The following is a 26,058-nucleotide window of genomic DNA, read 5'->3' on the forward strand; positions in this document are numbered from 1 at the left end:
CTGGTGTGTATTACTGGGATTGAGCCAGGGGTATGTGTGTGAGTACTGGGGGTGGGGAGTTGGGTTGTCTTTAAGTGCACAGGACTGGGTGAGGGGCGGAGATTGGTCATCTTCAAGAAAAGAAAATACACCATTTGTGTCTGGAATATTATAATTCGTCCTGCTGGACTTGTTATCCAGACTATGGAAATGCAAAGCAGGCTTAAAAGCTAAAGCAGACACAGGATACAAACAATACACTTGAGCCACAACACAAACCCACCACACTCAACAGTCTACTAAGATAGTGTGCCAAAGACTCTTTCAGACACACACCAGGACAACATTCCTTTACACACACACTTAAACACACACAGACACAGAAAAACGTTCCTCTTGCCAGCAGCAGACACCTCTCTCTATTCATCAGGACATCACAGTGTCTTCAGAAGAAGGCTGCTCCTCTTTTCTCCCCTCCGCCAAAGAGCAGAGAGAGTAAAGGGGTGGAGCTTTGAGGTCTATTCAGAACACTTGGCTGTTCTGTCCCCTCCTGTCATGCTGTTGCCTAGCGCCCAGTCGGATTCAGACATGGTGGTGAGGGAGTTAATTAGTAAGATTATACAACGGTATGCCAGACAGAATCCCCCTACCACCCCCATGCCTATCACCACCCTGCTTATACACCGCTATGCTACATCAGGAATGCTGTGCATTTCAAAGGTATACTTCATCAAAGCTAATTTAGCTAATAATTATATGCATTGTACTTTTGCCCATTTTTATAATTACAGCATGTCATACAATGCCAGAAACAACAATGTCAGTGTTGACAATGCCAGAAAGTCAGTCTATTTAAGATTATTTAACAACTTGACAAGTGTTTGACGTAAGTGTGTGACGATTTAGGCATTTACAACACTAACTGGTGGGGTATATCATTACTTGTTAGCTACATGAGCCTCGTAGCTCCAGTTCAAAACTAAAGAAGTAAACTTCAGACAGTCTTTGCTGATCAACTATATGGATCATTCTGCTGAATTGGTTCAAAGTCTGAGCTCAAAACTGATTTCGGACTTTTAACTGACTTAGACTTCAGACTAAAATCCTTTTGATTTGAATGAACACATGCCTTAATTATGCTTATTTTATTCAAATACATGATTGAAAAGTCCCTTTTGTCTCATCCAAAACAATCATTGCACTACTGAAACTTTACCAAATGTTTTGGAAATATTTTAGTTTATCTTGAGCGTAACTCAAAAACACTAGCTAGTATATGACTAGAAAACACAGCTTTAAAGAGTTGCGCACACACAAAATCATAGAATATTTCAATAAAACACAAAAAAGTGTAATTAATTGCAGAAAATGTGTGTTTCGGTAGGGACACACTGATGTTCACACCTTGGGACACATTTATTTCAAAACAATGGTATGCTCACCATGTGGCCATGAGGGACAGGGATGCAGTCTCACTTCTTTAAGATGCAGGTGTGTGGCTAAAATAAGGCCTCACCTACGGTCAAAACCTCTAAACCTATGACATAAACTGTATCTTATTTTAAAAATAAAGTCATGATCAATCTAAATCTAACAAATACACCTTAAAAGCAAACAAAAATATTACAAAAACCAAATAAAAAAGTAAGTATAATTTTCACTTTGAAATTTAGGGGTTAGGGTGTGGGACACTCAACTCCCAACAAAAAATACCCTATAAATGATGATTTTGTATATATTTAGCTCTCAATAAATGCAGTGGGTTAAAATAGATCATAACATAATACTTGTAAATATCTAAGGTCTGAATACTTCATTGCTTTTATAAACAGTTTTTACTGTGGGACCGCAGTTTGAACTAAACCAGTAGAATGGTCCATATCTGGGGTAAGGAGTAACCTGAGTAAATATGATTCCTGTTCCGTCCTTCAATCACAGGGTGAGGAAGAGGCAGACTGCAGAACCTTTAGCATACGTGCAGAAAGGAGGGCAGCATCCACCATTTTCAGCTCAAAAGAGACTCTCTCTGGACTAGAGGGAGGGCATGGCTGCGATGTTGGCTACGGCTGTCTAGAGCTTTATCAGCTGAAATATGTATCTGGTTCCTTTCTGCAGTGGCAAGTCCAGGGCAGCAGCTCGGGCTCATATTAATGTGTGTAACAATATGCGCCCAAATAATATTAAATTGCTGACATATTATGAAATATCACCAACCACATGCTCAGATGTAATGTAATATTACATCAGCAAAGTCGACATACCTTGCGTAGCTGTTAGCGTGATACTCTGTGTTGAGCCGTTTCCAAACGTGCCGAGACAAATTTCTGTACCAGACACACACTGGCAGATAAAGTCATTCTGACAGACAAAATCTTACTTTGCTGTCACACACCAAGAACAATAGCAATCCTACCTGAAGGGGGGTGTTCTTCCCCCAAAAAGTAGACCTTATGTCAACCTTACACAGGTCTGCCTTTGACCCGATGCTACTATTATGAACTACGGCGATTAAGTAGGCTCACTAAATGCCTGCAACAAAATGTTTTCACAGGACTGTCTCATTGTATATGGTAAAAAAAATGATAACTTATATAGTATTGGCTAATCATTACGCGCAATGATGATGGTCTGTTACAGTCTGTGAAGTGAACTACCAACTTCAGCCAGACTTTAAACTTAAATCCTTACTGAGTTACTGTAAAACAGAGAGTTTCAGAAACGCTACTCACAAAGAGAATTACAAGTTTTCTGCATTAAACGATACTCTGTATTAATATGCACTGTTTGCATGCTATTGATTTTATGACTGTGTATTTTATAGATGTTAAGTGTTAAGCATCTTTATCAGCCTGAAAGCATCCCAAGAGTACATTATGCATCGTCTTCTCTCTTCTAATATTTTTTTTTATATCAACGACAGGATGACGTCTAAAACCTTGCAAGAACAAAGTTGTAGTCTCTCAAACCAAAGCTCTGAGCTTAGAAAATCTACATGCATTTGCTGCTTTGCAGGCGTAAAATTTCAGACTCCACATTAGTTCATTTGATTGTTGCATCCGATATGATGGAGTCGGCGAGCTAAGCACCTGTGAACAGCTAAATTAGAATAAATTAGCGCCACGGCTCATCCGACCTCCCTTTGGCTAAGCTCCCTGACACGTATACAGACATAAATCTACAATAAAATGCAAACTACAATTACAAGCACACAAGTATACAACCATAGCTTTTTGGAGGTTTCACATTGCACAAATACTGTGAGCTAATAAAATGTTGTGATTCCCACTCCTAACCTAAACCTGTCTTTACCTTTAGAGAACCTTTTAGTTATTTTTAATCCAGCAGGACAGACACCCAGCCTGCTGCCTGGATAACTCAGCTTTGCTGAACGTGTGAGCTTTTAGCCAAAGTTAGCAAATATGAGCTAATGCTCTTCTACAGGCCCAATCGCTCAGAAAAAGCAGGAACGCTTTGATCGCTGGTGTGATCTCAGCTCCACTCACTCACACACACGCACACACACACTGTTACTCCTCACAAACACACTTCCAGCTGCTTCAGGATGGCCAGCAACAAACATCATCATCATGAGCAAATCTCACATAAATTTTCCAAATAACAATAATCACAGAGAATAACATTTTTGAGGGTAAGTTTTTCCATATAGTTTGTTCTATTAAAAAATTTGTGGCTGTTTACAGCGTGGGGGAGGGCTGTGTCACAGGAAAAACCCTGCAGAGACAGAAACCTCCACATACTGTCAGCTTCCTCTTTTCCTCTCCTTCTCTCTCTCTCTCTCTCTTTCTCTCTCTCTCTCTATGGAAGGATAAATCTGCAAAATACCATGTTTGGGAGAGAAAGTGGGAAAAGAAGGATTATTGTTTAAGAGGCATTAACTGAAATTGGGTAAAAGGTTTTACACGAATACACTGAAAAACTGGGATGCTCCGGTGGAAGAAAACAGGCTGCAGTGGGGCAGAGAGAGCTGTGGGGTTGTGGGGTTCAGAGGATAAGCTGTGTGCAGGTCATGTTAATGTGAAACAGGTATTTACAGGTATATTTACAGATGGCACAACACCACCTTTTCTTTTCTGATACTGATATTGAAATCTTGAGTACTGCTGATATCAATACTGGTCTGCTCTCTTAAAAACTACTAATAAATCCAATTTAAACACTTTTGATATAAATCTAAGAAAAAGCCAGTAATGCTCAAACATTCTATTACCCACAGGATGTAATACACAGCTAACAACATCACATCACAACAAAGTATTTGCTGTAAAGCTGTTTGAAGTACAGTATACTGAAAATGAAAAGTAAAATAATCTCTGCATGCAGTTTCCAGTATCAGTGACCTGAATATACATGTTTTGAGGCCCTGACACTGTCTGTAAATAAAGAAACTCAAAACCTTAATAGGTACTAACACCTTGGGAGTTTTAAAACCCCAAAATCTTTCAACACTTCAATTGTTCATTACAACATAACTTACATATTAGTTCACAGAAGGTTCCAAATAATCAGTCTGAAATTTAAAGTGCTGAATAACTTCTGAGAAAATTTAGGAGAATAACACAATATAGCATTTGAATGAAAAGCTAGCAAGCAGTGCCCAAGGGATCAAAAGGTGGCAAGGCAAGTTCAAGATGAACTGGAACAAAAGAAATGAAAACTTCATTTGTACACCAGAACCCAGACTGACGATCCGCTGCTACTTTTGAAGTACAGAAAACACAGAACTTCATTCTTGGGACGAGTTGACTGATGGAAAACAGGAGTAAGCCTTCAGTTTAATGCCACTGGGAGAACCACTGCGGAACACTTATAAAACAGACAAGAAAAAGAAGGAAATAACTTTTGAATGGACAGTGTCCTTGGCTTGCTTTCTGAACGTATTGTGCATTGCTGGACTCCTACACTCCAGTATTTTTCCAACAGATGCTAGCGCTCACTTCACATGCGTTCTATACCTCCCCAAGAAGAATGGGAACATTTTTTTAACCATTCAATCCACTTTTCCATCAGGACCCAAGGCCTTACCGCATTGTTTCCATATGCTTGTAATGGAACAAGCTCTGAAAGCTAAAGGCACACCTGGGAGCATCTATTTCTCAACCATTCAACAAAGCACTAGTTTATGTTAAAGTTTCCTGTGTGCCAAACTCCAGTATACACAACAATTGAGCCAGTTAGAGCACTTTCAGTTGTACATCAGCAGAAACTGACTCCAAGTTTTAGCCCATACCATGCAGCTCTTAATGCAGTGTCTTTTTCAAAGAGCCACTCTTTAAACATGACACTGTTTTCTTCAAGACACTGAGGTTTCTTTAATGGCAGTGTCAGTATTTGGCTGCATAGGATTCTGACAGTCAGCTTCTGACATGTGAAGGCCCAAGAATTCAGCGGTTATGGATGATGGATGGAACATTGTATCCACCATGACCTCTTTCCTTTTGGCATAAATGTATCTGCCGGTCATTCTCAACCCAGCAGTTCATTTAGAGCTGGACGGCACGGCTGACAGCATACTCAGAGTTATTTGCGAACACGTCTGGGGTATAGTCCACAAAGTTAATAATGTGGTCGGTGTCATATTTCTGCATGCAGTCACAAGTGAATAACGAATACACCACTGACTTCAAGCTCTGATGAAATGATGGAATTAAAAGTAGGCTTGTGGTTCATGAAAGGCAGGGTGATGTATGTGTCATCTCTCTAAACGCTTCAGAGCACTATGTAAGACAAATAAAAGAGTTCACTAAGCAGTTGACCCCTTAAAACCCCAAAGTTCATATGTGGGCCCACTGGGGGTGTAAATCTCTGACCTCACATCAGTTCAATTCAACTGTGATTCAGTGCATCATTAAACATCAGAATTCACCATTTGATTTGATTCAGTAAATTGGGTACAATTAAAGATATATGAATACACAAACATGACTAGAGAAACACAGTACAATACAGACAACAAAACAATACACCTTTTTTGTGACAACTGAAAATAGTGATTTATTTTGGCAAAAGAATTTGTGCAACTTTTACTGAATATTATTATAAACGATTATTAAAGCAATAAGCCACAAGAGGCTGTGCATTACAGCAATATTACACAGGAAAGGGTGTTATTAGGGCTAAAACTCTCCTCCTTGCGATAAAATAGCGGTACCACACAGCCTCAAGTGGCTTAATGCTTTCAAAAAAGGCGGACAACATAAAATATGATTAAACACACAATTTTCCACAAAATTTTTATTAACAATAACTGACATAGACAAGTATTCCACCAAGAAATGCAGTTCCTTTAGAGTGTGGTATTGTTGCCAAGCAGCTATGGACTGTTGAATGAGGAAAACAACATAAGGTCACCCATCATTGCACAGTGCAGTCATTTATTTAGCGCCAATCTAACAGTGCCTCCCACCACCACCACCACACCCCCCGGCGCCTCCCTTCTTGTTTAACAGTACAGGGTTATTGCATTACTGTAACCCCTAAAAGCTGAAATCTGCAACCAACCATAACTGCCTGTCTTCAACTGAAAGAATGCATTCTTCCGTTCTCAGACACGCTCTATAGACAGCAGAGGGTTTAAACACATCCAGAGTCATCCTCTTGCCCTGTGGGCTCTGCCGTGGTGAGATTCCAGTCAAGACGCCAGCACACATAGCTCCATAATCCAATTTATGCCTGTCAAACACATGCTAATCCCAGCAATCTCAGCACTACTCCCTGATTGACGACACCCCTGGAGATTTTGAGTAGTAGTAGAGGGAAGGCCTGGGGCTTTGACTACTGTGCCCATGAGCTTTGCCTTTCCACAACACCACAGTTTCACGTTCGCTACAAAGGAAGGTGAATTATGGCCATCTAGTAGAGCACAGACAGACAGCAGTCTGAGGGAGTCAATATCAGAGTAGGGGCAAATGGAACAGCCCTCAAAAGTCATCTGAAACCTCTTCTTCCTCCTTTCTTTCCTCTGCCTGTTTCTCTTCAGCCTATGCACCAATCCATTACACTAGGTCACTATTGGCACTGATACTAACTGTGTTATACAGATTGGACATCAGTCAGATATGAAAGACATTCAGTACTGTTTCTTGGTCATAGTCATTTTAAAACTGTAAAACTGGCTGTACGTAGTGAAACTTTCATGCAACTAATGACACATTGTGAGTTGCCTGCAATATAATTTCCATGAAACTCGACAATTACACAAAGATCTACAATGATAACTAAACTACACTGTGTCAGTTTCTCTATTTGACATTAACAGTTCTTCTTAAAGTACAACAAGAAGGCAGTATGGGCAGCATAGATCTCACACCAAGAGAAAATAAATTTAGCTACATCAGGCTAAAGAAGAATAAATGGTGGCAGAAGCAGATGTTTAAAGAGCGTTAGCTGGTTTAGTTAACACAGCTGGTTACAGAAATGTAAGCTTTGATAAACGCATGTTTGTCGTCATGGCTCAGCAAACCTTCTTCTGGTTTATATTCCTGTCCATTCATCTGGTGAAATCAGTGGTTTTAAGTATGTTGTTCGAAGTGATCAGGAGACACTGCATCTGCATTTTGACAGGCTGTTTCATGAAACTTGTTTCATGAAGTTAAGACGCTTGTAGCTGAGTTTCAAATGAGTTACAGGACGTTTTACACTGTGGTACTCAAGTGTAATTTAGTTTCATGTAGGTTTCAAGCAACGAAACTTGCATGAAAGTTTCACTTTGTAAACTCAGCCCAATGATTAAATCAGTGCACAGCATATGTGAGTTACTCTGAGTAATGAGTAAATGATATCAGTGCATCCCTATCCCTTCTTAACCCTTAGTAAAGCCGCTGATTTCTCTGGGAACAATAAATAACCTGCTCTGAATGTTCTGGATTATTTTGTGGATCCTTTAATCACGACAGAGGAACTGCTCGGGTGGAAAAATCCAGCCATCATAAAAGCGTTTTCTGATGAAAGTCAGCTGTAGTAAGTGGGTCCCCGCGCTCTCTCTTGCAAGCGCTCTTTTTACCCCAGAGGCTGAAGAAATATCTTTCTTATCCTTGTTGACAGGGTAGGAAAAGTAAACAACTCTAAAAAACACCACTCATATAGCATGCAGATCATTACTGACTCCGTGCTTTGACTGGCCTCTGAAATTGGACTTGAGAAATTTGAGCGTGAGCACTCCAGAGATCAAAGGAAGCCTTGAGAGAAGCGGGAGGGGAGCGGAGGGAGGAACAGATAAGGTTAAACATTACATTTAAAATATGCCAGTGCCATCAGATGTGTACTTAAACAAGTCTGCCCTCTTTAAAAGAATCTGAAATGAAGTGAAGTGAATGAAATGAGTTCTGCTGAAACAATGCAGCCTGGCTTTTTATGAGAAACCAGGAACTGCAGTAGCATCATCATGATACAAACTTTCACCTTGAGAAGAAAGTACATGGAACTCTTCGCTGTTAGACAAAAGCGCAGAACCAAAGGGTGCTTTACACAGCTGAACAGACATGCCTCATAATCAGTTAGAGAAAGTACTTGATTTGTAGAGGTCTGCACATATTTCACAGATAAAACAAGACAGTTTGGCTACACAGTTTAGCCTGGCTCAGAATTGACGTGCTTACACTGAATGGGCTGTGCTTGCATTTCATAGGTTCCAGTGAGTGAGTTCCAAAAGACACTAGAGACTCAGTTTCTTAAAAGCCACCATTTCAGACTAAAACATAAAACGATTTAACGTGACAAAATAGATGTCTACAATGCTAACTACACTACACTGTGTCAGTTTCTCTATTTGACATTAACAGTTCTTCCTAAAGTACAACAAGGAAACAGGATGGGCAGCACAGATCTCATACCATTAAAGTTTCAGATCCTCTTTAAGTTTACATTTAATGCTTCCTGAATGTTGGTACTAGGCTACAAGACTGTCTTACAAACCTTACACAGCTTATTCTGATGGGACTGTTCTGTTCAGCTGCTCTTAAAAGAATGCTTAGGAGAAAAATCAATTATACACAATTTTCTACTTATACCAGATGCAGTCAATCAGTCAAGAAATGCCTAAAGTTCAAATTTTGCTTCTTTAGTGGTGAAGTTATGAGGATAACATTGCTAACAAACATTAGAAGTCAGGTCACCCAAATCTTAAATACATTTCCAAAACTTCCTTGACTCACTCAAACCACATCCAGGTTTTTAGTGAGCTCACACAGATTTATGTATGTCATTAAGGGCACAGAAAGACTTGCAAACTATAAAAAAAAAAAACTTCTCTATGTACACAAATGGTGCAAGCAGCCACTTCAGACAAAAGGCATTGTACCAAAAATGCAGTGCCGGAAGACAGAACTGTGACATGAGACCATTTGTATCATGGTTTTCAGTCTCGGTTTTAGAATCATTTCACCCCTATACACCTTCGCGTGTTGACGTTGACAAAAACTTTCCAAGTTAAATATTACAGCTATGGCAGTGAATAATGAGCAAACAGAGCTGAATATGCGGCTGTTTATTAGAAGGAATAACATTAGTGCAGCTTGAATGCCAGCTAAACATTTTGGGAAATGGAAACTGGGGAGCAGCGAAGCTCTGATAAACAGCGGGGGGCTGTCACTCTATTCTTAACTTCCAGTTTATTGCACTTTAGGTTTGTTTTGACCTTTTTTACATCGGTAACGGTAGCTGTAACTTAACAGCTAACCCTAACTTATATTTTTAAATTATTTTGATTAGGTGTTTGTTTCAGCTGTGTGTTATCCATCGGTTGCACAGGTTAAGATTTCCTAACTTGAGATAAGATGCTGTAAGATAAGATAAAATTCCAAAACTACGATATGATTTGCTTCTGTAATCTACATTTGTGAAAAATCATATCTTGACCTTGTCAGATCTTAATTTAGGACAAAAGATACGAAGTTTCTGTAATACGGTCCCTGGTAAATAAACAAAGATAAATGTCACCAAGCACTAGTTGCTGTGTTAAAATAACTAATCAAATTGCTTCTAAACTTGCTAATAAATTTGAGAACAAATTCTTGCTCTCTCCTCCAGAAAACTCCACTTTAAGGCATTATAGGCTTCAGGAATTTGAGTAATAAATGTGAACACAGCTCATTTCTCTTGCTTAGAAGACGGCATTGACAGCAGAGCAACCATACCCACACACACACACACACACACACACACTCACACAAACACACACACACACTCACACAAACACACACACACTCACACAAACACACTCACACACACACACACAGAGGATGCATTCAGCTTTAATAAGCTGGGTAACATCCCCTCCTCAGTGCATCCACACATGCAAAGCCTGAAGAAACAGGGAAAGCAGGCCAAATAAGAGAACTTTTCACACAAGTCTACAGCCATGGTAGCACAAGGACATGTGTTACAACATCCTTCCACTTTTTTACATAATTTATTAACAGTTGCAATCCTGCTGCCTATATCACCTGGAATCTATACAATCCTGAATGTGCATACAGTGATATTTGCTCTGCTTTTAAACGCTGTATAAAATGTACTGTAACGCATCACTGAAAAGATGAAATGAATGCCATAATAAAATGCCTTCCAAAATGAAAACATGCTTTTCTACTAACCAAAAGATGTAAGCTGACAGGAATTCACTGTGCCGCTGAAAAAAAATCAAGATTCTTTATATGGGCTTTTATATTGCAATGAAAATATTTTGCCATATAACCCAGCCCTAGAATGACCATAGGCATCCAGCTGGCATTTAAGTGGAACAATCTTTAGAAAGGCACGGCAGACAGGAGGAATGAATGCATCTACACAAAGGCCCCGGCTCCAGCCCAGTGAGAGATGGCAGATTTTACCTTTTGTTTGGAATAGGTTTCAATGACACCAGAGCAGCTTATCACTGCTGCACTAACACATGACTGGAACTCATATAAGCATGGCAGCAGAGCAAGGCAGGGCACGGCTCCAGCAATTATACCATAAACACCTTCACTGAGACTAACATGTACTAATATGGCCTTACAGTCAGGTTCAGAGTTGGGGTTACACTTTAATACAGAGCAAATGTGGACCCATGATGAAAGAACAGGTCTGATTTTTTTTTTACATGAGAAGAAAAGTCAAAGATTCTGATGTTTCATGGAATAATAAAGGACAATCTAGCTAAATAACATTATATATATATATTTATATATATATATATATATATATATATATATATATATATATATATATATATATACACACACACACACACACACACACACACACACATAGCTCCCCTTTAACTGAAAAATCTAGACTGGCAGAATAAAAAAAATATAAACACAGACTGTATACAATTTTTAAAAAAGATGTAAACAGTGTCATTCAGAGTGATTTGATGCTAAATTCCTCATTCTAGAGAGACTTACTGAGTTAGAATTGTTCATGGTGATAGGAACCAGACGTTCACCTCTAAAAGCTCACTCACAGAACGTTATTACAGGACATGTTTATGAATAAGCTGCCTCATGTCAGAGACAATGTTTTACGATAGTTTTGTGATAGTTGTGAAGTTTTAGCCTAAAACGTCTCGATACACCATTTATTTTAATCCTTCCATGGTAGATGGATAAATGCAGGGCGTTGTGAGACAAAACTTACTTTGTTCAGATGTTTCATTATTTTACCATCATCGACACTACATATAAAAACTCAGAAGCCCCCTGTACGTTCACTGGTGGTGTTGGATAGTAAATAAAATGGCTGTATGTGTGTTGTAGACATGGCGACCCCAGCTCCTATTACCACCACTTTAAAGAAATCTGAGTGTGTAACTTTGTCTACAATGAACCATTTTACATCAAACCACTCTGAATGACTTTGTTTACAGCACAACAACAGAATTATGTAGAAATTTTGAAAAATCTATGGAGTTCCCCTTTAAATTAAGCATATCTAACAAGCATTTATACTGTGGGTGTTGGTGTTAGGGGACATAAAGTAAAATGGAGACAGTGTCATAGTAATATAGGGCCTAATGACAAAAAAGCTTTTTTAATGAGTTTATTTGAATCTTTTTATGTATTTTTCAGAGTACTATCTTTCGCTCATTTTAAACAGAATACACTATAGCGAGAAGCTGCTGAAAATGCAATGAACAAGAGCTCCTATAGTTCTCACGTCACCTAAGAGCGAAGACTACCTGAATCCACCCTACATTTATAACACATACCATCCGCACATACATTATGTTCCAGGTTGGGCTTTCACTAACGGGCGCGTGCGCTAGTCTCGAGACTGCTAGTTACTTCTAAACAAAGCCTGTTCCAAAAAAAACCCTTCAGATCTGCGTTATTTAGCTCCCTTTAAGCGTGTAAAGTGCTGGATCGTTTGGCTCCTGTTGCTGCCGTGATCGCCCCCACCTCTCAAGGTGTAGCTAAAAGAGCGTAACCTACTTTTCCCGAGATGTCATGGCAGACGCGAACAACTTGTAGCCTCTCTGTGTGTGTATGTGCGCTTGTCTTGCTATACTTGTGAGGACCATATGTACTCACAAAGATATAACATTATGACAATTTCGCACAAGTGAGGACATTTTGTTGGTGCTGTGCTGTTTTCACCACACATTTATGTTTTATCAGAAAATCCAAAAGAACAGAAAAATGCCGTTTGGGTACTGAGGTTAAGGTTAGGGTTAGGTTTAGGCGTAGTATTACTTGGGTACAGCATACAAAAAAAAAAAAATAGAAATCAATGGAAGTCCTCACAAGGAATGTGTGTGTGTGTGTGTGTGTGTGTGTGTGTGTGTGTGTGTGTGTGTGTGTGTGTGTTTGGCGAACTCACCTTTCGTGCACATGATAGCGATCGCGTAAAAAGTGCCTATTCTGCTCGGTAAACGAGTCCATGCCGCCGTATCGGAGCATTCGGCGGATTTTCTGCTCCTCTTTGGTCCGCGCGCTGCGTTCCGTGCCGGTGCGTCCATAGCTGGTGGTCTCCAAGCGCGCGCACGTTACACACACCGAAACCGTGGGCTTTCCGTTTACCGCACTAACACTGAACAAACACACCCGGTCGCACTCAATGCCACCTTCTTCCCCAGCGCTGCCGTAGCGGAGCAGGCGGGAGTCAGAGTGAGAGCAGTGCTGAGCTGTACTCCTCCATCAGGACACTCTGGGGTCGTTAATCCCAAGCCGCACGCGCTCCTCTCTCTCGCTGCCCTGTTCCGACCACTCGAGCTCGCCACGGTGCCCGCGCTGCATCCCCCTGCCCCCCCGCTCCGCCCCCATCCCTCTCTTTCCATTCGCCAGAGCTTCCGGTGTTGGAGCGCGAATTGATTGTAACGAGCGCAATGCTGCCGCCACGTGGCAGCGCGAGGAAAGAAGGAGGGTCCTGTTCGCCCTGCTGCCCCGGGTCCATGTACATAAAACACCTGAAGAGTGATCTGAGATCAGTTTTTGAGATCATGACCTTACAGGTGGGAATCCTGCTGCCTCCAAATCGTGTCGGATATATCGTATTTACGAGCTGAGCGCACATGAACTCCACCACAGTGGAAACTCGGATTATTCGATGAGCCCCGAGTTTCAGAGTTGGGGGTCGAGTCAGCAAAAAGCAGTGATAGCCTCTGATGGTTATATTTAAGTTATTCAGCAGTCACACATGAACACTGCAGGCTAAAATCATCCACTAGCGAAAATACAGATACAAAGACGTGTTATAAGATGCTTCTACCTGGATAAAACATTAGTCCTCTAATAGGCACCATCTGCTATGCAATTCTGCAATAACGCAAAATAAACGGACTGTCTTTACCAACAGAAAAACACAAGTAAATGTATAACATTATTTCCCGCACATCTATCCTGTCTCCGACCAAAACCACTTAAGTCGTGCTTACGACCTTAAAAGTCGTTCGAGTTTGACTGCCGAGGGACCTGAAGGCAGCATCTGATCTAAGATCAGCCCTGTTACTGTCAGCGGGGGAAGGTCGTAGCTAGATGAACCCTTGAAGGAGCGATTGAGGGTTCGAGTGAACACAAGTGTTGATTTCAGCAGAAGAACTAATGAGTTCCATTTAAACCCCTAAAAACCATTTAAAATACGTAATATTTCATAAACTATATCCAAACTGGGATTTGTTTAGGAAACTAGTCCATCTGTTAACGCTACATAACCGCTGATGTGCTATGTCTGCTAATGTTAGCTTACTAGCGTAGCGAGCTAAAGGCTACACAGCTCACAACAATAAAAACAAAGGCAACACAATTTGGCTTTATACCACAGCCGATATCCAGTCAATGCAATTAATTAAATACTTTAATATTTTGTATTATAAAGTTTGCGTGGGTGACCGTTGGTTGGTGTCCTGTCTCCCCTTGTGCTGTGAGTGGCCTCTTGTGTGTAAAGGCACGATCACCTCTGAGTGGTAACGTGAAGGTGACGAGCGCGTGTTCAAAAAGGTACTGAAACGAGGCTACTGGACATCTCAGCATTTGACTACAAGACATATATAAAAACCATAACACAAACCTTTGGACATATCGGGGCACAATGTATCATCCTATGGCTACCCAGCCGGCATCTGGTTTTAGGCTGACAGTCTGCAACTGAGTAGTTGGACGTACTTCTAGATAGTTAAGAGTAACATTCAGTTGTGGCAACATCAAATGTATCCTATACAAACACGCATGTACGCTATATACAAAATGGTCACTGACACCAATGTCAAAAAGTGTTCCAGGAGTGTGAGAAGAGAATGAGCCTTTGCCAAACCACAGTGTGGTTTAGTAGCAATAATATACAAGTAATACCAGTTTGCCATGTTGGAAGCAGGTAGCACGCAAAGCAGAACACTGGAATAGGAATGGTGAAGGGAACCTGACACCATGTATTGCACTAGGATGGGAACAGGAAGATACAGTACGGGCCTTCAGGTCTTTACAGGTACTTAAAAAGCAGGCAGGGTGACCACAGGGAGTAATGTACATCTGCTTTACAATGTTTCTTGTTGACACTAGTAGTGGGGAAAAACTCCAAATATTAGGAAACTCTTTCTTCACACAGTTAATCCAGTAGTTGATTTAATAGAATGGAGTTGGTAGGCCTAAAAATAAATCACCTGATCTACAGTGCCTTCTATGTTATAAAAAAAATATTACAAACATAATACAAACAAATATATATCCCAATAATTGTCATTTAAGACCTCAATGTTCCAGAAATTAAACTTTTTTCTAGGAATTAAACTTTTTCCCATGTAGATCTGTTTCTCTTAAACTGTTGATCAGCTTCTCTTTACCATGTGAGATGCTTACCTAACCCACTTAACTGAAATATTAGTCATCAAAACCTTACAGTAAAATGATTCACATCTAATTGAGCACTGCCTCAAAGCTTTTAGCAGCTTTTTTGTGACACAACAGTTGTAATGTATGTACACGGAGCCTCAGAAGTAGATCATAATTTCCTGCTTTATTTATCATTTGTCAGCTGACATGTTGAAGCAGAACTGGTAGATCAGGGGCTCCTGTGTGATTTCTATGACTTTCAGCCAAGAAACACACAGTATCTCCAGCGTCAAGCTCTTCTACACCAGTGTTGAAAAATTCATCCGTGAACTAATGAATCAGCCTGAGAGGACCTGCTGTCTGCACAGCTGTCTGACAGAGTGGGTGTGGGAGAACGACAGATCCAGAAGGGAAGCTGGAAAAAGCAGTAGGCGCTGTGAAGTTTAAAAACACTGAGGAACTGAGGAAAAATTCGATATTTTATAACCTGCCTCACAGTTTTCACAGGCAAGCTGAAGTTCACCTGGGAATTGACTGACAAATGTATTTCACCAGTTTCAGAAAAAAATCTTTTCCATGGTTTTACTATAAATAAATGAGAAATGCAGTTCTTAAACTGCTATTTTCCATACATTCTTCTCTCAAATAACTTATCATGGGGGAAAAACTGAAGAGAGACTGATCAAACTTACAATGCAACATATTTTAGAATTGTTTATTCTCACAACCACCACACCATTTCTTTTTACAACATAAAACAGGAGTCTGCAAAGCATAGATGGTGGACTTTAAAGGAAAGAAGTAGCATTTCTGCCGTTGAGTCATTCAACTAAAGCCATGCTGTGCTCCCATATAAAACAATCAATGTTGACCTTTCCCCATTACCACAGAAAACCCTTCACCTGTATAAGTCACTGAGGCTTTTAACACATTCAGATATATCAAATAGCATTACAGTATAAAACATCATTACTAAATCAAACTAGGGAAAATTATAACTGCACCTACAACTGTTAAAAGGGTTTTGGTGCTTCATAGAAACATGCTGAACAAAGAGAACCCACAACATTATTTACTTATTAGGACAGCTCTTGAAGTACTTACAATGTGCAGCTGTACTGCTTACGATATCATTGCATTTTTTTATTTTAACTACAACTGCACTCAATAGAATATTAGCAGTATTTTGCAGTGTAACAATGGCTGCAGTGTTTCATATTTATCATGTAAACATTTCAGAAATGACCTTACCCTGAGAAAACTTCTCCATTGTACTATTCATTTGACATACAGGGTAATTAATCAATATCTCACTTATAATGCATAGTTTTCCTAAAGTTGCATTTAGTTTCCCACAATATGCCATATTTAGGCCACATTTTCACACATTAAAACTGTCTAGTAATTGGAACATACAAAATCCCATCACATGTCATCTTACTGTCCATATGAATAATATATATATTTTTAAAATAAAAGCCCATTCAACATAAAAAAATAACCTACATTTAACCATCATGATCACGTTTACAGTAGTAGCACAGTAATAACAGTGGGTGAGATTACCTTGATCTATCCATTTTAAGAACTTCATTTAACTTCTAAAACATGACATACAGTAAAATAAGCTCATAATCTCAAGCTCTTAACAATTAACAGTTAAATGACAAGTACTGCAGAAGAACAGCAAAGTCTTTCATGTCAAGCAGAAACCCGTTCATAATATGCTTTATCAAGTCAAGTCCTAAATCTTAAGCTGCCTTTCAGGAAAAACTCATTAGATTTCTACAGAGTAACAGAAAAGTCCTTTATGTCAAGCAAAAATTCATTCGTAACATCCTATGCAGTCACATCCCTTAATCTCAAGCAGCATGATTAACTTGGCCTTCCAGTCTGTTCCATTATATGTCACATGGAAGAGAAAAATGATTTAGCATCACTGACAGTATGAATTCCAATATAAAATGACTCACTTCTGCTTAGCAGATATTTCTCCATAGCTACATTAAAATTTGTCTTGCCCTCATTATTTCCCTCAGTGTGGACCCAGGAGGTTTTATACCTACGTTACACAAGCCTCTATTATGGGTAGGCTAGAATACTCCCCAAATAATGTAATGCGTTCTGCAGCATTCATTATTTCATAATATTCCTGTCTACAAAGATCTCCCAGCTCATCCTTTACCCAAAAGAAAAATGAATCTGCAGAGCAATATCTCCTCTGCAGGATATAGGAGTGTAGGTACAGTGACAGATAGGACCAACACAACACAATGAATAAAGAGCAAGAAGTGTAGGAGACTGCCTGACTGCCCTTTTCCCTGATAAATCCATGCATCAGCACCACTTACATCAGGGTGAAACACACCAAAAAAGGGAGCCAGAAACTAATAAAGGGATAAAAGCAAAAATATTTACAGCAATCCATCAATTCTCACATAAAACAAATACCAGCAATTCCCAACCTAGATTGGTTTATATCATGCACAACCATAAAATAAGTTAATAAAAATCTACTATATGAGCCAAGAGACAGGAGCTGGTAAAATACAATACAATACAATACTCAAAAATGCCAAACTTACTAAGGGTGAACAAAAGTTGTACGGTTCAGGTCACGACAACAGGTCTTCTTTCATTTCTATCCACATTAACATTTTAGGGTAAAGTATTCCTCTAAACTGACCAGTGCCTTTCATAATCAAAAGCAAGGACACAGTACAGTAGCTTACCATGGCACAGATGAATAATAAATCTGACCCAACAAACTGACTTACATTATTGTACAATTTACATAAATGTGATCTAACCTTGTGAGACATATATATTTTGGCAATGTGAAGGCTCACCTAGGACAGACTCATCTTTGGCTGAAGAACATGGCTTCAAAAAAAAACAAAAAAAAACAAAGATACATACTAGAAACATGACACTTTATGGGGCTCACACAGAGAAAGCATGAACATCAAAACCGTCCTTAACGTAAAAAGCATCTAGAAAGTATTTTACAGTATTGAGAGTGGGAGAGTGCAAACCTGCCACTGACTTTGGACAAATTATTTCTGGACCAACAGACTCAAGCTGCAGGTATTTGAACACAGCAGAGTTCTTGCAGGTCCAGCTCTTTTAAGGGTCTTCAGAGAAGAGGTTCAGGCATTTGGAGAGTCATGGTAAGGTCATGGTGAGATCATGGTGAAGTCAAGCACGGGAGGGTACGGGAGGGGCCTCCACTCAGTTCCCACTGTACAAATCAACATTACTGGAGCTCAGTCCACGACTCTGTCTCAACCTATTTATCCCAGAGCTCTGAGAGAGAGAGAGAGAGAGAGAGAGAGAGAGAGAGAGAGAGAGAGAGTGACAAAGAGAGAGGGAGAGAAAGACAGAGGGAGCGAAAGCAAAAATTCAGGAAAAATATTAGAAAAGAGAGAGTGGACATTAAGAAAAAAGGAGGGAGGTAGAGTAGAAGACAGAGAGGAGAGAGAGTGACAGTGTCATGTGTTGCTTGAAGTTTGCATCACCGTACCCTTTAGTCAAGGAGCAAACATTTCACCGTGTGCTCATCTCAGCTCATCTCTCCCCTGCTGACTGGACCCTGAGGGCCTGTTCAAAATTGATAACCTGCATCCAGCTGTCATCTACTACTGCAGTGCCTTTAAAAAAGTTTTCAAATCAAAGGCTTTCTCCATCGCTCTCATCTCTACATGCTGATAAAAGAATTGGCTCTACAGTAACACACAGAGACAGGACTTTGTCTGTACTATAACTAATGTGTTCCATAGAGTCACTTGTGGTGGAGTACCTGAAAGGGATCATCACCGGTCTTGTTCAGGTAGTTGAGGGAGGCAGCTCGCTTCATACTGGAAAAAAAAGAAAAAGGGATTAACAATAATAATGAGACACAGTGAGTGCCATGGTCAGCTCTAGAGGAGCCAGAATAACTAGTTTAAAAGTACTTAACAACCCAAATTTTGAAAGAAAAACAAATCTGAGCTCATAATTAATGTCAAAACCCAAAGTCTGCCTGTAGTTAATTAGTTAAACATTAATTTCATTATGTCACATATTAACTTTTATAGAATTTACTATGTAACATGATCCATCACACACAGTGAGGCAAAAGTGTGTGCGCTTACTTGGTGCTGCGCAGCTCGGGAGGTCCGTTCCCCTGCAGTTTCTTCACCAGCAGCTCACTGCTCCTGCGCAGGACGTCCCTTATCTTCCCCAGAGAACCACTCCTCTGTAGAGTTCCATTACCATCCTTCAAACACACACACATTAAACTTTTAGTCATGTTTACATGCATGCACAGACAAATGTATAATGTTTGTTTCTATAATTCATTTATATATAATGCAAAGTTGTATGCACATGTATGGGCACTCCAGGCTAAATTAAATATTTTTGTTGATTTCTGAAGAGAAAAGAAGTAAATACATCTTTGCGGCATTCTATTAAAAATAAATAAAATGGTAAATGTGGATTGCGCAAAAGATGGCACACTTTACAGAGTAAAAATGGAACTTTTTGGCCACAATCACTGATCAACGGTATACTTGGGATTAAACACGTGCAGCATTTGATGAAAAGAACACTTCTCTAACTGTTAAGCATGGGGGTGGATCTATTATGCTTTGGGGTTGTGTGGCAGCCAACAGCACAGGAAACACTGCATGGGTAGATGGAAGAATGGATTCACCTAAATATCAGCAAATTCTGGAAGCAAATGAGACACAATCAGCCAAGAAACTGAAAGGAGGCTGGCTTCTACAACAGGACAATGATCCAAAACATTCCTTTAAAATCCACCATGAACTATTTCAAGAAACACAAGCTGATGCGTTTGAAATTGCCCTCACAGTATTCTGATGTGAACATCACTGAAAATCTGTGCATAAGTCTTAAACACGCTGGGCATGCAAGACAGACCAAGAATATCGCAGAACAAGAAGCATTCTGGAAGGAAGAGTGGATGGAAAAAAGGTGTTTGCAGTTGTGACATCTGCCAAAGAAGGTGTCTGTATTAAGTACTAAGAAGTGATTTATTATAGAGCCCACAATTACTACTTTTTTTTCTATTTTTTTATTCTTCAAATAAAAAGCAGCAATGCATTAACTGTGCAATGACAAAATGTGATCTTCACTTCAAAATTCAACAAAATATTGAATTTTACCCAAACTTTTGCATACAACTGTATATAAATGAGCTGTGTATATATTACATTTATATACACATATATAGAGCTCACTGCTATTCTTAAAACAAAGATTAGACTTTTACTGAATTTACCACATTTCTACACATAGAAACTCTGTAGCACACAGCTAACCCAAACACATATTTTTAAAAATGCACACACCGATTCGCACTCTGTCCATCTTTTTCATTCTTTACACACACACACACACACACAATTCTCAAGACCTGCCTACACTACTATTCTGTAAAAAATGTTTATTATAGATTTAATACATTAATGTGCATATACACAGAGTCACGACAGAGTAATGACAAATCTTTCCAGACTGTAGTGTCTTGAAATGCCCAGTAATACTCTATGATGCAATGTCCAAAACAGCAATAACCAACCAAAATGTTGGGGGAGGCCTTTTCTGACTGCTAAGCTGCCAACATGGCAGTATTTATTTAAATGTTATTTCTGCTACATTTACAGAAAATGGGCAGAGTTAATGCAGTGTGGGGCATTTTTAACAAATGTAAAAAAAAGAAATTAATTTGATTTGCTGATATATGGATCATTTTACCAAATCACTTCAGAGTCAGTTCAAAACATATTTCAGACTTTTCACTGACTCGGGCTTTAGAATAAATTAATTTTAAACACGTTTATTTTATAAAAACAATGTTGAGTACAACTCAAAAACTTCAATTTACTTTAAAACAGTGGAATCTAACTGCTCACCATGTGGCCACTAGGGACAGGGATGCAGCCTCAGTTCCTGCTCAAAAATGCAGAGTGGCTAAAATAAGGCGCCGCCTACGGATTAACACTGTGTTTTGGTAGTGACATGAAAACATGGGAGAGTATTTTTTGTTGATTTTTTTTTTTTTATTTAAGTGAACCTCATAAAAAATCTAAATCCTTCAACTTCACTTTGAAAGGAATCAGAAAAGGTATTCTAAAATGTGGAAAAAGTATTATTTTCACAAATATATCTAATATTATACATATCTTTATAACACAAAGTTGAACTGCTTTTAATTCACTAGGTCTATTCTTTACATAAGGGGAAAAAAAGAAAATGAATACGTATATCATGACACCTGTACCATAGGCTGCACTAATATTCACAGGCTACAGTGCTGAGTGGCCTGCCTGCCCCCCTTCAAAATGACACTATGATCATAACACCTACATTTTATGCTGAAGATGGCCTTACCATACTGTTTGGCGTTTGGTTTGAAATACTTCCTCAGTCTTTTACACATGTTCACATGCACTGAGCACATTATACCCTAAAACTACATCTTTCATTACACTAAATCTGCTCAACAGCTGTTGTCTGATCAGTACAGCAAACACACTATTCTGTGCCTTGATCACAGAAACACTGCCATACACACTAATAGGTGTGTACACCCCCACACATTGAAAGTTACAGGTAAACACACAGATGCATTTATTTATATTCTAGCTGCTATGTTGCCACATTGAGTCTTTTTAATACTATTAGTTCGGCTGCAGTTTTAATACCATGCAGTTGTGTCATTTGATTTGTGTGCTCAGGGAACAACACTGAGATCCTAGTGTGAATAACTGCCTTTTGTCCCAACAACGAGTGTCCTGTCAAATTTATGCAATTATCAAATAAATTCTAAAATATATACAATATAAAATATGTAAGCAATTACTGTGGAGTAAATTATAAATTATGTCCTGGGATTTTTTAATGAATTTGCAAAAACAGTGACTGGAGCGGCCAAGCTGGTATATATTCAACACCAGCAGGGGGCGGACAGCTCTAATGAGCATACTGAAGACTACAAGGACATTTTGCCCTTCTTTCTAATATGCACAGAGAAAATCACACACACAACACACCTTTATGCCAAAAGTCAGAATTTACCTGTAACACGAACGTTCTTCAGCTTCATTTGCATTAAAGGTCTCATATCGTGGAAAAGTGAATTTTCCTCACTTTTTTTAAATAAATTAATTTTGATGTATATAAACACTGCTAAAATTACAAAACATTACCATTAAAAAAATTAAGCGGCAAAAATAGCATGTGTTTAATTCATTGTTCCTGTGATGTCACAAAAAACAACACACTAACATACAGTTGTATGGAGAACACTGAATACACCTTGTCAAATGACACTACTGATTTTCTAAGTGAAAATGAGTATTCATCTTCTACAGAGAACACAGTTAAACATAAAATCTGCAAAATTTAGTGCACAATTCCTATTTATTTGTTGTGTTTAACATGTTGAAAAAAATAACTTTTTAAAATGTACCTTTGCACAAGCCACTATTCCATGTTTTTGGTGTTAAATTCAAATTACAGTAATTGTGCTTTACAACATGCAGAAGTGGTTCTCTGTAGAGGATGTGTTAACTTTACTTAGAAAATCAGCAAAACATGCCATTTGATCAATGACACCCAAACGTTTGCATATGACTGTATATCCACCTGTTTAGCCTACGGCAGTTTAGCCCTGCCCATTCATATTTATATAATGAATATATATGATTATAATTTTTCAGCTCTGAGTGCTTTTTCAATAAGGCCCAATACAGGGCAGCCAATCAGAACAGAGATCATTTACATATAACAGTCTTAAAGGAACAGTATCAAAAGAAGCCTGTTTAATTTTAAGGGCTATGAGAAGATGGAAAATGGTTATGTAAAAACTGTGACTATATTTAGTACATAAAACCACACCAACATAATAAGCGAACATCAGAGGAAAATATAAAATGTAGAGTATGATCTGTGTAAGATTTAGAAACATTCCCTAGCTTTTTCATTTCAATAGGAAAGGATATGGGCTGAATGTACTCTTTATGAGGAGAAACCACGGCCAAACCTTCACAAATGAAAACCTTTATTTGAGAATATCAAGTGTTGATTCAACAACCGTCACAATGCAGAAGGATGAATATATATATGCAGTTCTACTCTCTACGCTAGTGTCTACAGAGGTCAATACTACCGCGCTAGAAAACCCAAAGGTACAGTGTATATTTATATATATTTCAATAAAGGACAGCTCAATAAATAATACACATTCCACTAAACACAACAATATTGTCTATTAGAATAACATGATATATGTTTGTTCACTTTTACACCCTTCACTACCTCTGGGAGGTCTCCTGGTGAGACTGTCATGTGCATGTATCCGTGAGAAGAATCAGAAAGGTGTATCAATGAATGAAATGATTGAAATGTGTCCAACTCCAAGGACGTAATTACACAAGTGCACTGCTGACATTACATTCAGTTTGCAAGCTGAACCTTAGTGTTCTCTACTTTTGCTTGAGTTGTGGGGCTTTTCAGTGAACCTGATGAACATTGGAGTCAGACACAGTAGAGTTTTTTATTTCTTTAAATGGTGAATGACATTTCTCATCATTTTTTTTTTCCATAACCAGGACAAAAGTGTCATGTAGTTCGTTCTAGACCTGCAGAGTCTCGTTGTCTGGAACAATGTGTTTAGGCCACAACTACAGGCCACAAAATCAGCATTTTTATACTGATTCTAATGCGTTACGAACCTTAATTTAGCTATGCATATGTCTTGTTCAGTTGCTACAACAAGATACACTCTGAGTACATAAAAGTAGTTCGAACAAAAAAGTGAACTTTGGGTCAATGAAGTATGTCGCTTTAGAGGACTTTGCTAAAGTTAGTGTGGTATTAAGTCTTGTCATTCCCTTTTCAATGCTTCGCTACACTGGTAAACATTAAAGTTAAATACTAACTACACAAAGCAGGATCAGCCAAGACGCTGCCTGTTGGCACTCCAGCCTTGTAATGGATCAGGCCTGTGGAGGGGAGGGCTTGGAGTGGACCTGCCTGCGGCCATGCTAACATCAGCAGTTTGGTATTATTTATTTATTCATTGGTGCTGAAAAACATCTGCAGCATTGTCCCACAGAGCAGGTAACTGAGGATCAATTCATAGATTCAGAGCTGTAGCTTTACCAAGCTAGTGTTTCAAACCAAAGACACTGCAAGCATTAAGAAATACTGTAAACATAATGTGTGAATAAAAAAAAATTAACACTTAAGTACAATAATAATACAAAAAGACTAATGAGGAGCATAATGATTTCCATGCTATCCAACCGCCCTGCCCCCCCACAAAAAATACAATAGTGTTTACAGACACAAATCTCAACTCCTCAGTTTACTTCTGCAAATTAATTAATTAATCTTGCAAACAAAAATAATATCATAAATAAAAAAATCTACAAATTACAGGCACCTAGGTAATCAAAAAAACAACTCTGAGCGATTTGAGACACTTTTCATACAGCTAGACATTATTTGTTCAAATGTAGGCCACTCAAATAAAAGATTAAAAACACAGGCCACTGTAAGTCTAACAAAGAAAAAAACCCAAAATAATTCCAAATTGCACAATTCAAGCCAAATTCCAAATGCAATACTGTGATGCAGTGAGGCTTGCAGAACACACTTTTTGCAGACTACCCAGCAAAAATGAAGCATGTGTGATCTGTTTAGAACAAAAGATCACCTCATACAATACTGAAACTGCTCAGGTGACGATTTGAAATAAATTTCCAAATGAAAGGAAAGGAAGAATGAGAAAAAGAAGAGAGTAAGGGAGGACAGAAAAAGAGAACATACAAAGAAATGTCTCCTGTGGGTAAGAAGAAGAAGGAGGAGTAAAGAGAGAGGAAGACAAATAGAATTAAGTAAAAAGAGCCACAAGCACATGTCCCAAAATTTCTCAGTGAACAGGTGAAAGCATCAGGGAGCATCTCTCCGAAGACACCAGGAATGGAACAGGATGATTCTGCAGATGGGCAATTAAAAGACCAGAGGGAACAACAAGAACATCCTTTGCTATGTGATGGGGAGGGAGAGAAGGGTGGAGGAAATATCTTGATGGCTTATGCCTGATAAAGAGAAAAAGACAGAAAGAAACCACACCAGTGAGAATTGCAAGAAACACTGCAAGCAGCCTCAACTAAAAATGAAGTATCTAGCTAAAGGTATCTAGCTGTGCTTCTAAATAGCAACCAAAATCCTTTTCTAACTTTTGCAAAAGCCACACTGCAGCCATTCTGTTCAGCTCAAAGCCTAAGTGGGAAGTTAAAAACACACATCTCTGTGTAACTGTGGGACTCATTTCAACTTCTTAGATTAGAATGTAGCCCACATTCATATGTAAGCATGTTAGTCGTGTTTCAAGGGATTAGAGTCTATACACAACTAGCAAGCTATTAAAGGAATATTCCAGCGTTTTTCAACCCACCTGGTGCAAGTGTAGCACATGGTCAATTACTACAGTCAGTTTGATGCGTTTTCCCGTACTTAAAAAAAAACACTTAAGCTCTATTTGGATGGGATTTGTGTGGAGGTGGAGTAATGCCAATTTATCACACAACGTCTCTAAGGTTTATGAGTAATTCACATGGGATAAGAAATCTCAGTGTAAGTGAAAGAAGTGGTTATTTGATTTACACACTGCCTTTACTCCAGTAAAGAGTAGAAAACACGTCAAAACATTTAATTCAGCCGTTATTCCGTTTATCCTGACTTTATGAATGCACTACCACTGTGAGTGTGTCATTTGCATGCTCATTTGCTTGGGAAC

The 26,058-nt window shown here is 38.9% G+C and overlaps 2 protein-coding genes across 6 annotated transcripts in view; both read right to left on the bottom strand.

Annotated features, from left to right (window-relative positions):
* ptk7b (protein tyrosine kinase 7b) overlaps positions 1-13,158 on the bottom strand; it is a 119,105-nt gene extending 105,947 nt beyond the window's left edge. The window contains exon 1 of the mRNA XM_036574598.1: positions 12,799-13,158. Within this exon, the coding sequence (XP_036430491.1) occupies positions 12,799-12,937 (139 nt within the window). The 5' untranslated portion in view covers positions 12,938-13,158. The remainder of the gene's footprint in view (positions 1-12,798) is intronic.
* Positions 13,159-15,930: 2,772 nt separating this feature from the next.
* Positions 15,931-26,058, bottom strand: part of klc1b (kinesin light chain 1b) — a 39,284-nt gene continuing 29,156 nt past the window's right edge. For 4 of the 5 annotated variants that reach the window (XM_036574600.1, XM_036574599.1, XM_036574602.1 and 1 more), the window contains 3 exons: positions 19,376-19,500; positions 19,042-19,099; positions 15,931-18,548 (listed from right to left, as the gene is read on the bottom strand). In XM_036574600.1, coding sequence (XP_036430493.1) covers positions 18,474-18,548; positions 19,042-19,099; positions 19,376-19,500 — 258 coding nt within the window. In that variant the 3' untranslated portion in view covers positions 15,931-18,473. Of the gene's footprint in view, positions 18,549-19,041; positions 19,100-19,375; positions 19,501-24,112; positions 25,358-26,058 lie in introns of those variants that run through there. The other variant, XM_036574604.1, reaches the window with a different exon arrangement.

The sequence above is a fragment of the Colossoma macropomum genome, unplaced genomic scaffold (assembly GCF_904425465.1).
Source record: "Colossoma macropomum unplaced genomic scaffold, Colossoma_macropomum, whole genome shotgun sequence".
NCBI classification, from domain to species: domain Eukaryota; kingdom Metazoa; phylum Chordata; class Actinopteri; order Characiformes; family Serrasalmidae; genus Colossoma; species Colossoma macropomum.